At 45.8% G+C, this 12,745-nt stretch overlaps 1 protein-coding gene across 3 annotated transcripts in view; it reads left to right on the top strand.

The window, feature by feature from the left end:
• Positions 1–12,410, top strand: part of UACA (uveal autoantigen with coiled-coil domains and ankyrin repeats) — a 28,777-nt gene extending 16,367 nt beyond the window's left edge. For 2 of the 3 annotated variants that reach the window (XM_069025347.1, XM_069025348.1), the window contains exons 9-19: positions 285–322; positions 669–758; positions 1,320–1,427; positions 2,426–2,458; positions 2,975–3,073; positions 3,272–3,308; positions 4,181–4,233; positions 5,362–8,040; positions 8,618–8,770; positions 9,726–9,791; positions 10,663–12,410. In XM_069025347.1, coding sequence (XP_068881448.1) covers positions 285–322; positions 669–758; positions 1,320–1,427; positions 2,426–2,458; positions 2,975–3,073; positions 3,272–3,308; positions 4,181–4,233; positions 5,362–8,040; positions 8,618–8,770; positions 9,726–9,791; positions 10,663–10,734 — 3,428 coding nt within the window. In that variant the 3' untranslated portion in view covers positions 10,735–12,410. The remainder of the gene's footprint in view (positions 1–284; positions 323–668; positions 759–1,319; positions 1,428–2,425; positions 2,459–2,974; positions 3,074–3,271; positions 3,309–4,180; positions 4,234–5,361; positions 8,041–8,617; positions 8,771–9,725; positions 9,792–10,662) is intronic. The other variant, XM_069025349.1, reaches the window with a different exon arrangement.
• The last annotated feature ends 335 nt before the right edge of the window (positions 12,411–12,745 follow it).

Below are 12,745 nucleotides of genomic sequence, written 5' to 3'. Positions count from 1 at the left end.
GAAGTTATTTACCCTTATTTTACAGAAATAGCCTTTATTTTATAGAAATAAATAGCCTTTTTTTTGGTAGTAATAGCCTTTATTTCATAGAAATAAATAGCCTGTATTTTATAGAAAAGCTTGTGAATGTTTCCATGTTTGATTAATTGGGGGCGTGGTGAGCTATTTTTTGAAATGCCCTCCCGGGGTTGAAAGGGGGTAGAATTAGCTGAATGTGTTGCATTGTTGCATGAACCTGAATGAAATGCCTTTTGTAACTTCCTATTTTTGTGGTGCTTTTTTAGGAAGAGACAGCATGAAGAGAGGGCAGGCTGAGCGAAAGGTACTTCCTGAGGCCATTTATCACTGGGGTGTTGAGAGGGGGATCAGGATTGTGCTGTGACACAAAACAACATCAGTATTTTCTGAATTAACTCCCTCTGTGGCTGAGAAGGTCCCCTCTGTAATCAGATGGTGTGGCTGGTTCTGGTTGGAAGATATTCCATGATGGGCTTGTTCAGGATTGGAGTTTGGACAGGCCTCCCATTTGTGTGAGGGTGAAGTCATGGGTAACCCCTGTCCCAGTGGGAATTGGGGAGGATTGGGCCCTGGGGAGGCTGGGAGGGAGGCTGGGATGGGCACAGGACACAACAGGGATATAAAGGAATGTTTTCCTGCTGTACTGACAGGTCACCAGCATGTCCCAGAAGCGGGGCCGGGGCTGTGGAGCACAGGAGGAGCTCAGTGTCAAACTGTTCCAAAAGGAACCACACGCTCAGGTGGGTGGGGAGGATCCTGGGCCCTGTGGATTCCCACTGGGATAATGAGCCAGAGGCACTAAAGACAAGCTGAGCTGGTGAAGTGAGCACTAATGATCCCATCAACAAAGGTCATATATTGCTGTTTACTTACAAAAACTAATTGCATGATGTGGAGTGTGGCAATTATGCAGATGAGCTGTAAACTTTTTCAGGAAAAAAGGGCACTTTTTTGTGTAATAAATAGTTGGAAGTGTACCTTTCCTATCTCTTAACCTTCTGCCTCTGCAGTAAAATCAGAGTCACAAACCAGGAAGATTTCTTTTTAACATTGTCAAGAGATGTATGTTTGTGTCATACTAAAAATAATCTGTGTCCTAATTGTTCTACTAACCAGCATTAATTTTTGAAAATGGCAATGACATGGAAATGTCATTGCCATTTTCAAAAGATTAGGCAAGGCCTGGATTCTTCAGTGGCTGTTAAAACTATTGGTTGGTTCAGAGTCTTCACCTTTCCCAATGTGTGTGTAGTAGGGGGGATCTTCATTATTTATTTAAAATTTCATATTTCACTTTTAAGGACTTGGAGTTGGAAAACCAAGATTTGAAAGATCGAATGAGAGAAGTGCAGGAGGAGCAGAGGCTGCTGCTGGACAGAATCAGTGGGCTACAGCTGCAGCTGAGTGAGGTAAACCAAGACGTGGAATACCTGGCTGGAAATCTGGGATAACCAGCTGGTGCTGACAGGAGAAGTAGCAAGGAAGGCACATGGAATTAGGATGTGGTGTCCATTGCTTTCCTGGGAATTACTGCAACGTGTGTCACTCATTTTCTGCTGGAAAAGCTTTGGTCTTGTAGTTAAATTGTGAGGAGACTGATGCAATGTCCTTCCCTGACACCCAGAAATTGGAGCAATACCATTTGTGGCTCTGCCTCCCAGTGCAGCTGAGCCATGGGCTGCTCTGGAGTGTTGGGATTTGGAGATTGAGCTTCATCTCTCCATTAAATGTCAGTGGTGTGTGGCACTACTTTGTCATCAGCTGGTTTTCCAGCTGTTTCTGGAAGTGGAAGCATGGAGAAAAAAGTCTTCAATTGGCAAGAAAACAAAGCCAAAGGTTTTTAATAGAAGTTTCTCACCCAGATTTGAAACGTTGATTCAAAAAAAAAATTTCCCTCTTTTTGGAGGGCTAAGTATGACCAGTAGAAAGAAAATATAAAGAAGATTTTTTGCTGGGTTTTTGCTTTGTGAGGGCTGTTTCTTTGCTGTATTTTTGTAGAGGTATGTTTATGCAGCTTTTCCTAAGTGTAGCCCATGGATAGAGAGAATATTTTTGAGTGCAGTCACTGGCTTGTCTGAACTCCTGTTCAAGCATTGCCTTTATAAAACAAACTTCTTAATAGTCACGTCCCCAAATCAGCAAACTTCTTCTGAAAAGCTGTACTCTGCTGCCTCAGTAGTGTCTGTGCTAGAAAACTGAGGAGATATTCCAGTTTCCAGAGACATTGCTCTGTCAGACATCCTTAACTCCCGGCAAGAGAAATAGAAACTAGAGCAATAAAGCTGGATGGAAACTGGAAGGGGAGCATTAGAAACTGGGGTGGATTTGTCAGCTGATGATCTCTGTGTGAGCCCCTTAAACATAATTGAGGAAATGATTTGGGGGGATTTTTTTGTTATTTTTGCAGGAGCAAATGTTTGCAGATGATCTTGAGAATGAGGTAGGATGTGTCACCTGCAGGTGTAACAGGACTGGGGAGTAGGGGAAGCAACTCTCTCTCTTTTATTTCCTCTACAGTTTTAAACACATTACTTAAAAGCTACCTAAAAATGCTAAATGAAGCATCTAATGCTCTGGATCAGTTTATGCAGCTCCACAGCATTTCTGTTACTACAAATAATGTGTGGTTCCCATGGCTCCTTTAAAGCACACTTAGGATATTCAGCACACTGATAATATTAAGCATCTCTTCAGTGGCTTTCAGTAATGCAAGACTAACAAATATGAATTAATTAAACAGTAGCAGATTATGTTGGTGCATATTCTTGATTCATTCTTCAAGACTCCTCCTGTAGAGGAGCAGTCTTGAAGAAGAACTTCAGAAGCAAAAAATTAGGGATTCTTTCGGTGCTGATCTTGGTTGAAGTTCTGTCTAAACTCCTGGAAAAGGTGCTCGAGGTCTTATAAACTTGTCCATTCTTGTGGCTTTGGCTATGTGACACTCCTTCTCTTTCAGAAAGATGAGTTGAAGAAAATCCTGACTACCAAGGAAAAGCAGCAGGAAGAAAGTTTAAGGACTATTGAAGCTCTCAAAGCTAAACTCAAGTATTATGAAGTATGTTGAGTGATCTGAAATGTGATACAGCAATTGATATTTACAGTAGGAAATACTTCAGCATTTTAAATTGCTGGAAGTGTTGAATGGTTATCTCACTGTAAAAGCTTTCCCTGCCCCTTCACCCCTAGTTTAACACAGAGCAGAAATTTGAAATGAATTTTCAGCTTTATTTTTGTTCTTGCTGTTTGATTTTAGGGTGACTCTGCGGGGTCTGGCGGTAACTTTGGAAATAGTAAGTGCAGTTAATTGTTAAAGCTTGCTGTGCCTGATGCAGTGTTAGAATACAGAGATCAAGGGAGTTTTGGTCATCTCTTCCTATTGGTGGTCTGAAATGCAGCCAGGCCTTGTGTCCACCCCTGAGCCCTCCAAGCAGAGCTGTGTTTGTAGGTGCTGCCAGGGCACCATTGATCAATCTCCCAGGAGTGCCTGGCCTTGGGAAATGTGCCTGAGGACTCTACTGTGTCCTTTGATAATGTGAAAAAGGAGCTGAGCATGATCCACGCTCCCAATGGAGCTGCCCTTTCCATCCTTCCAAGCTGAACAATGCTCCTGCCTGGCTGAGGGGCAGCAGCTGTGTCAGTGTCAGAGCTGGAGTGGAGCAGGTTTGACTTTCAGCACGCGACCTGAGCTCACACTTGTGTGAGAAATGATCCCATTTCCAGGAACTGGAGTCTCCTGCATCCAGCCCAGCTGCAGACCTGCCTTGCACTTGTGTAACATAAGGGCTCTTGACAGATTAAATGATATTTTGAGTGTTTGGCTGCCTGGCAGGAGGAGTCATGGATGTGGAGTGCAGGGGATGCTTTTCCTGCTGTGGTCATGTGCAGACATGAGCTGGGCAAGCTGCCAGCTGTGACCCTTGTGCAGGACCAGAACCCAGCCTGGCAAACCACTTTTCCCCTCCTCCTTAGGAGGACTTTGGCCAGGCTTCCTGTGGGGATTAATTAAGTAGAAGTTTGTTTTAATAACAAGCACTTAAACACCAACCTTCAGCCTAGCATGGCCCCAGTGACCAGAATAAAGCTAGGGAGGAAAATCAGTGTTCTTGTGATTGTGTTACTGTTTTTAACCAGAGCCTAATCACTGTTTGCTTTGAAAATGCAGGAAAAGAAGATTTATTACTTAAACAAGGCCAAGCGTTTGCAGTGGAATCCCAGGTAATAAATATTTTACCACTGGAAGGAACTGTGAGATAGTCGTGCTGAGAAAGCTAAACGTGCTTATAAATGTGTGTTTATTGAGCATTGCTTCTGAACCCACGGTTTTGAGGGATTCGTGCTTTTCCATGTTTCTTTTTAACTGTGGGTGCCCTCTAGAGTCCTGTCTGTGACAGGGCTGTAAATGCTGGGAACTGCTGGGTCTGTCATGAGTTCTCCTAAATGTGTTTTACGAAGTCACAGTGTAAACTGGGGTTCATCTCCATAATATTTTTCTAATTTAAATTCAGCTAATATTCAGAAGATTTCATTTTCCTGCCTGCTATATGATAATATATCAACCTTTTAAAGCTACATTTTGGGTGTAAATAAGGTCCACCAGACCCTTGGGGGTGGAATGAGATGGTCTTTAAGGTCCCTTCCAGCCCAAACCCTTCTAGAATTCCAAATGACTGCATTCCTCACCCTTCTCAGCAAGAGGGGTCTGTTAACCATGACATTTTCTGTTCTGCTTCCTGAAAAATTGTTGTCATACGCTTGAGGGATGGGAGCAATATCTTAATAAATTTAATTTGTTCTAGAAGATGAGTGATTAAATATGAATGCAGAACAAGGGAAGTAGAATTAATGAAATATACCTGCCCCTCTAGGTTAAGGTTTAGATGGGGTATTGGGAAGGAATTGTTCCCTGGGAGGGTGGGGAGGCCCTGGCACAGGGTGCCCAGAGAAGCTGTGGCTGTCCCTGGATCCCTGGAAGTGTCCAAGACCAGATTGGATGGGGCTTGGAGCAGGCTGGGATAGTGGGAGGTGTCCCTGCCCATAGCACTGGCTGGGCTTTAAGATCCTTTCCAATCCAAACCATTCCATGACTGGGAAGCAGTAATGTAGAGCTATATTCAAGATTTTTGCTGTTAAAAGCTGAAATACCTGTTTCTCTACTATGGGCAGGAATAACTTTCTGTGGTTTTAAGAAAGCAAAAGAAATCTCTTGTATGAGTTATGTTCAGATCAACTGGATTTTAGACAGTTCCCTGGGTGAAAGTTCCCATATTAAATGATAAGTACTAAACACGTGTCTGTGACTTGTCAGAGTTGTGAACGTGTATTTTTGTGCCAATTTCCTTTCAGTCCCGGTCTATGCTGAGGCCCCTGGAGCTCTCCCTGCCTACCCAATCACCCAGTTCAGAGAAGGAAACTTCAAAGAAAGAACTTGACAACCTGAGGAGCTGCTTTGGTGCAGCCAAGGAAGAGATCAGCAAACTGCAGAGGGAGCTGTCTCTGAAGGCCTCGGAATGTAAAGCTCTGGCATCAGAGTGCGAGAGAACCAAGGCGGAGTCTGACGGACAGATAAAACAGCTGGAGGATGCTTTAAAGGATGTTCAGAAGAGAATGTTTGACTCTGAAGGCAAAGTGAAGCAAATGCAGAGCCACTTCCTTGCTCTGAAGGATCACTTGACCAACGAAGTGGCCTCGGGAAGCACCAAGGTGACAGAGGAGCTCAAGGAGCAGCTCCGAGAGATGAAAACCAAGTACGAGGGAGCCTCTGCTGAGGTGGGGAAACTGAGGAACCAGATTAAGCAGAATGAATTGCTGGTGGCAGAGTTCCAGAGGGACGAGGGAAGGCTGGTGGAGGAAAATAAAAGGTTGCAGAAGGAACTTGTGAAGTTGGAGATGGAGCGAGATAAAAGGGGCAGGAATGTCATGGAGTTGGAAGGGCAGCTCAAAGAGACAGCAGCCAAATTGGCCCAGTCCGTGAGCGCAGAGAAGTTTGAGAACATGAAGAGTTTGCTGTCAAACGAGGTGAATGAGAAAGCAAGGAAATTAGCAGAGGTGGAAGGGGAGCGAGAGAAGCTGCAAGCAGAGGTTGTGCTTTTACAGAGGGAATCTGAGAGTCAGAGAGCTCAGCTGGCTCAGCATGTGAAGCCAGAAGAGCACGAGCAAATGAGGAGTGGGTTTGAGCAAAGGAAAGAGGAACTGGGGAAGGCAATTTCTGAGCTATCACAGAAGAATGAGACCCTGCAGAAGGAACTTGAAAGATTGCAGGCTGATAACAAGGTGCTGAAGCAGCAAGTCCAAATGCTAAAAACTGAAATTAAAAGCCAGAATGTGCCTTTAAAAATTCATGAGGAGTTGAAGAAAACAAACGATCTGGCTGTGGGAGATCTGACAAAAAAGCTTTTTGAAATGACAAAGAAGTACAATGAAAGCAAAGCAGAAGCTGAAAAGTTGCTGGCAGAGAGGAACAACTTAAGTGAGAATATCAGCCACTTCCAAGCTGTGTACCTGTCTCCAGAGCAGCACAAGAAAGAGGTGGAAGCTTTAAAATCTAATGGGATTGAGCTTGAAAAGCAGCTTGCTGAGCTTCAGAAGAAATATGATGAGGAGCAAGCAAAAGTGGGCAAACTGGTGACGGAGAACACGGGCTTGAGGGAGACCCTGAGGGATCAGTACGTGCTGGCAACCACACACGAGGAGGTTAAAACTGTCCTGAACAGCACCCTGGAAAAGACCAATGGGGAGCTGTCAGATCTGAAGGGGAAAATTGGAGAGATAAAGCAAGAGTTCTTGAGGGTGAATGAGGAAAATGGAGCTTTGAAAAGTAAGGTGAAACTCTTACAGAACCAAATAAAAACTGAGTATATAAGTTTAAAAGATCATGAAACCACAGTAAATACTTTAAATAAAAGCGTGCAAGAGCTGCAGGAGAATAATGCTGCCATTAGGGCTGAGCATAAGAGGGGGCAAGATGAAATCTTACAGTTGCATGCAGAAATTGAAGCCCAGAAGAAGGAACTGGACACAATTCAAGAGTGCATCAAGTCAAAATATGCCCCAGTTGCCTCCTTTGAGGACAGAGAGCAGAGCTTTGAAGCCACAGTGAAGGAGTTAAGGGCAAAGCTGCAGGAACAGGAGCAGAAGTGCAGAGAAAGTGAGGAGGAAGCCCAGAAGTGCAAAGAGGAGAACGAGAAGCTCAGGAGTGGGGTTCTGTCCATCCAGAATGACCTTCAGCAGAACTACATCCTGGCAGAGAAATCCCACGAGCTGGAGCGGCTGTGCGCCAGCAGGATGGAGGAGCTCAACCAGCAGCTGAGGGCACTGCTGAGGAAACACATGGGGCAGGAGGGGCAGGAAGAGCAGCAGGACAGGGCCAGCCAGCCCCTGGCTCAGCAGCTCCCAGCACAGCACATGGAGGCCCTGAGGGAGGCTCTTGGTCACACAGTGGAGGAGCTGAAGGAAGCCCTCAGCAGGAAGGAGGAAGGTTACAACAAGGAAACACTCCGAGTAGGGGAGCTGCAGCAGGAACTGGCTGATCTGAAGAAGTCCTCAGTGCCTCTGGTGGAATATACCCAGCTGAAGGAAATGCTGGAAGGAGAAATCACAGCCATCAAAACCAGCCTGAATGAAAAGGAGGCAGAAATGCAAGTGAAGAATGAGGAGGTGCTGAGGCTGCAGGCGGAGCTGCAGCTGAGCCAGCAGGCCTTGGCAGAGCTGCAGAGCAAGGAGCTGGTGTCCATGGCAGAGTACAGCTCCATGAAGAGTGCCCTGGAGGCCCAGGTCAGCAGCATGGCTGGCCACTTGTCCAGCATGAACCAGAAGTATGAGCAGGCCTGTGAGGAGGCTCTGCAGGCCAGGAGGAGCGAGCTGTCCCTCAAGGATGAGAAGGAGCTGCTCCAGCTGCGGAGCTGCAGCATTGAGCAGGAGATCAAGGACCAGAAGGAAAGGTGTGACAAATCACTGACAACCATTATTGACCTGCAGAAGAGAATCCAGGAGTCTGCAAAGCAGGTGGAAGCCAAGGACAACAAGGTGAGATCTGGGGTTCATGCTCCTGATGCTCTCAGCTCGGCATTCAGGGGCTAGGCTGCAAACACAGCTCCTGAGGTGTTCCAGCACCACTGTGTGCTGAGCATTGGGTACCCAGGGCTGGCCCAAAGCAGCTGAAGTCCTGGTTTTGCATTATGCAAAGTTTTTCCAGTCCCAGGTATGTTTTGGACATGGTGCAGTATTTAAATTGTTAAAACTTCAGACTTTTGGGGGTATCAACTCCTCCTTCCACTGGAGCTGTGTTTGTGGGGCATCACTGACTTGCCTTAGCTAAAGGTTCACTGTTCTTCCTAGAAGTTAGACCTGGAATATCCTCAGATCCTCCCTTTTTTCAGTCACATCACTGCTGACCTGCAGGGTCTGTACCTGACTCGTCCCAGTGCCCGGAGGCACAATGGGAACCTGACAGCATGTCAGGAAAATAAAGTCCTCTCTTAGCAAGCTGGGACAAAGACCCTTCAGTGCTTGCTGGGCTTCATCAGACTTGAAAGAATGTTAAAGAACAGTTTTCAGTGAGACATCCTTAAATGGTATTTTCTGTGGGTTGTTTTTTTTAAAGATAACAGAGCTGCTGAATGACGTGGAGCGGTTGAAGCAGGCTCTCAATGGCTTGTCCCAGCTGACATACACCACTGGGATCCCCTCCAAGAGGCACAACCAGCAGGTGGAACTGCTCCAGAGCCAAGTGAAAACACTCCAGCAGCAGCTGGCTGTAAGTGCTCACACAAGGTGTTGTCTGACGTGCAGTAGCATTGCTTAATTCCTTGTATAAACAGGGAAATCTGGATGTGCCTGCTGGAGCAGGGGGTGTGACTGCAGCCTGATGCTTCACAAGTACAGTAGCCATTATTTTGGGGTTTTTTCCCCTGAGTTCTTGCTTCTCTGTAAATCTTTCTGCTTTCTTCTGCAGTTTGAGTTGCAAGACTTGGCAGCTTTTCCAGATGAAAAGGATATAAGCAAAGTAGGAGAACTTGTGCTTATGAGATACTGAGGTTTAGTCCTGCCAAGACCATTTCTGAATGCAGGCTCAGCTTTAGTAATTTCTTACAGAAACCCGACCATGTATTTTTTCTCACCTTGGAAGGGTGAGGTGGTAATTTCTTCATGGCTGTGAGTAGTGTTCCTTTGCTTTGGAGTGTGTTGTTTATCATGAAGCACTGACAGAGCAGGGGACACGTCCTGAGTGTTGGGATTTTGTGCACACTTCTGTGGCCCCTGTGGCTTCAGTAAAGCTCATTATTAAAGCTGGGTCTGAGCAAAGTGAGTTCTTCTACTCCTGCACAGATTTACAAGTACACCTATCAGAGTGTTTGTAGGGTTGATTCTTACAAGGCAAAATGTTCTTAAATGGGGTGGTTCTAACAAAATAGCTGATGCTGGTGTTGAAATAAATGTGCAGGGCCAGGAGTTGGGCTCTGATGGTCCTTTCCAGCTCAGGATATTCTGTGATTCTGTGAATTCAGCTCCTGGGCTGGCTCTGGCAGCCTTTCAGCAAAAGAGCAGTGAATTTTTTTCCTTGATTAGTGGAGGGGATAAAACTTTAACCTGGAAATTCAGCGTTGGTTGGTCTGGCAGTGCCTAAAACCCAGTGCACAGGGCTGGAAAAGGCAAGGAGCAGATGTTAAAAATGTGAGGGCTTCACCTCCTGTCCCTGTTCTCTCTCCTAGGATGCCAAACGGCAGCACCAGGAGGTGGTTTCGGTGTATCGGACACATCTGCTCAGTGCTGTCCAGGTATGGCTGTGCCAGGGCAGATTGTTCTGCTCTCCTGTCTCGGTGTGAGGGTTCCTGGGACACGTTTCTGACTGGGCACTGGTTGGGTGGCCGAGGGCTCTTGGAGTGTTCAGCTCAGAGGAGCCTTAGGGGGGACTCACCAGGGGCTGCAGCTCCTCCCGAGGGGCAGCTCCGATGTCTGCTCTGGGATCAGGGGCAGGACCCAGGGAATGGCTGGAGCTGTGTCAGGGGAGGTTTAGGTTGGATATCAAGAAAAGATTCCTCCCCCAGAGAGTGCTGGGGCACTGCCCAGGCTCCCCAGGGAATGGGCAGGGCCCCAAGGCTGCCAGAGCTCCAGGAGCGTTTGGACACTGCTCCCAGGGATGCACAGGGTGGGATTGTTGGGGTGTCTGTGCAGGGCCAGGGGCTGGACTGGGTGACCCTGATGGGTCCCTCCCAGCTCAGGATATTCTGTGATTCTGTGACCTCAAATAAACCTGAAACCAGCATCAAGTACCTGTTTTCATGTGGAGAGTTTTGATTTAGAATGGACTGGTCCAAGCAGAAACCCAGCCTCTACTGTGGCTGTGTCTTACTGGGGTGAGCATGTTCTTGATTCTGCTTCAGCCCAGGCAGTCAGGGAATCCAGGAATGGTTTGGGACAGTCATTTTTTCCCACATCATGTTTTCATAAAGGAAAATGCTGTGTCTGAGAGGTCCATGAGGAAAAAACCACAGGATCCCTCAAGTATTTCAGATTGTCCCAGAGTGGTGAAAACACAGCCACGAGTTAGGACTTTTGGGTGATGTTGAAGAATCTCCTAATGCTGGGAGTGGGTGGTTGATGCTTGGAGGGATTTTAGATGTTTGTGACTGATGTTTGCTCCTCCAGGGTCACATGGATGAAGATGTCCAGGCTGCTCTGCTCCAGATCATCCGGATGAGGCAGGGCCTGGTTTGCTGATGTGCTCCTGAGGGCTGCTGTGTCTGGGTGCTGTGGCTGTGGGAGTGAGAACCTTCAGGGGCTTTATGTTGATATTAAATGAGTGATGGTGATAAAGCTGCAATTACAGCCTCCAAATATGAAGCAACTCACAAAGCTGAAACATTTTCTTCTCATAAAACACTAAGCCAGGGCAATGGCTTTTCAGGCCTGACACTTTTTTCATGAGATAGATAAAAGGTGTAGAACATCTTTTAAAACGGTCAAAATGATGACATAGAGGTTTAAATTATTTTAATGTCTGATTGACCACTTATTAAAGCAGGACCTATACCCAGAAGCTCCAGTTGATCCTTGAACTTGAACTCTCATGGGATGGTTAAAAATAAACTGTGCAGAGGAGTGTGGCTGAGTGTTGTAGCTGTGGATGTCCCTTAATGATTAAGAGAAAGTGGCTAATTTGTCACACTGGCTGAGCAGGATGTGCTGTGACACGCAGAGGAAGGTGTTTAGGTGTCTCTTGTAACTTGGCTGGCCAAGTTACAGCCTTTATTTAATATATAAGCTTAAGATTTAGTGCCTTTGCTTTTACAAGACTTAAAAAAACAGGTTTTCCATCCAAACACTAACACTCCCTTCCCCCAAATTGTTCCTGAATGCTTTAAGCCTGACTCCTGCAGGCTGGAAGAGTGGGACTGGAGTGGCCTGGTTTGAGGAGCAGCAGTTTGATCCCAGTGCCATGGTGCTGCTGCTGCATAATTTCATTCCTCATTAGGCCTTCATTAGGGTGTGACTGAGCAGCTCATTGAGCTGCACACGAGGCACTTCAGGTATTGGATTTTCAAACGCCAGCTCATGAAGTCTGAGCTGTAAGCAATGTACTTTAATCTTCTTTGTGGGGGAAGATGCCAATAGTGAGGATTAATGAAAGGAGAATTTTTAATTGCTGGAATCTCCCATGAAACAAGGCTTCATTTTTAACTGAAGGATGATTTCCAAAAGGAAGCTTTATTAAAAAAACCCATGAAATTTGGTACTGTTCAAGGGAAGCCATTGAAAAATGAGCCTGATAACGAATGGGGCTGTTTAAATTGAGCACCGGTGAGTGCTGACCTCAGTTTCCTTGTTAAAAGCCTTTGCTGATAACCACCAAGTGGGAATGTGGCATCCTGATGCAGAAAAGCCAAACTTCCTCTCCATATTCCTGAAAAATGAGGGCTGAAGTCAGAGTTCTCTGCTTTGTGTTGTTTGGGCTCCCCCAGCTGCCCCTCCAGGCCTTGGGCTCCTTTTTTTACAGTAGAGTTATGTTTATCTCCTTTTTCCTCCCTTTTTGGGCAGAGTCTTGTAGGACTGAAGAGGCCACGTGGAGGCTGCAGACAGTGATGGATGTGCAGGGCAGTTTTTATATAGAAACACCTTTAATATATTTACTAAATACATGTCTGTAGTTAAACAGATCTGCTGCTGCTTTCCTTTAGTTTCTTAGAGGACTATTACAGAAAACATCTCAGAGTAAAGAGTTACTTTTTAGCCAAATTCTTTTATGATTGCATTACTTGAAACTTATTGGAGAGGATTTGTTTTGTTGTACTAACTGGCCTATTTTGATATTGTGTTTCCTTATCCAGGGAGTTCTAGGTATGTTTTTCTAAATCTCTCCCATATTATAACATCAATAAAATGGTTTCTTCTTTTTTTTTGCATGGTAGTGGTCAATTCTGTTTAAGGTCAAGAAATATCAGTAGATTTTGGAGCTTTAATAGGTGTGGATTGTGTAAATCCTGGAAAAATGGGGGTGTCTCCAGGCTTGGGGAATGAACAATGCTGAGGAGTGAGAGGAGGAAGTGGGAGGTCAGCAGAATGTCAAATGCAACCGGAGAGGCTCCACTGTCCCCTGGAACAGCAGCGCCACATTAACGAGGTAATGGAGCCTGGAGCTGGGTGTTGGCACGAGGTTCTGTTGTGTAACAGCTCTTTGGAAAGGGAATTTTGCCTTTTTGTCTTGAGGAGCTGACTTGGAAATGGCTCAGAA

Source organism: Aphelocoma coerulescens, chromosome 10 (genome assembly GCF_041296385.1).
Source record: "Aphelocoma coerulescens isolate FSJ_1873_10779 chromosome 10, UR_Acoe_1.0, whole genome shotgun sequence".
Taxonomy (NCBI): domain Eukaryota; kingdom Metazoa; phylum Chordata; class Aves; order Passeriformes; family Corvidae; genus Aphelocoma; species Aphelocoma coerulescens.
This window is presented reverse-complemented; position numbering and strand designations above follow the sequence as displayed.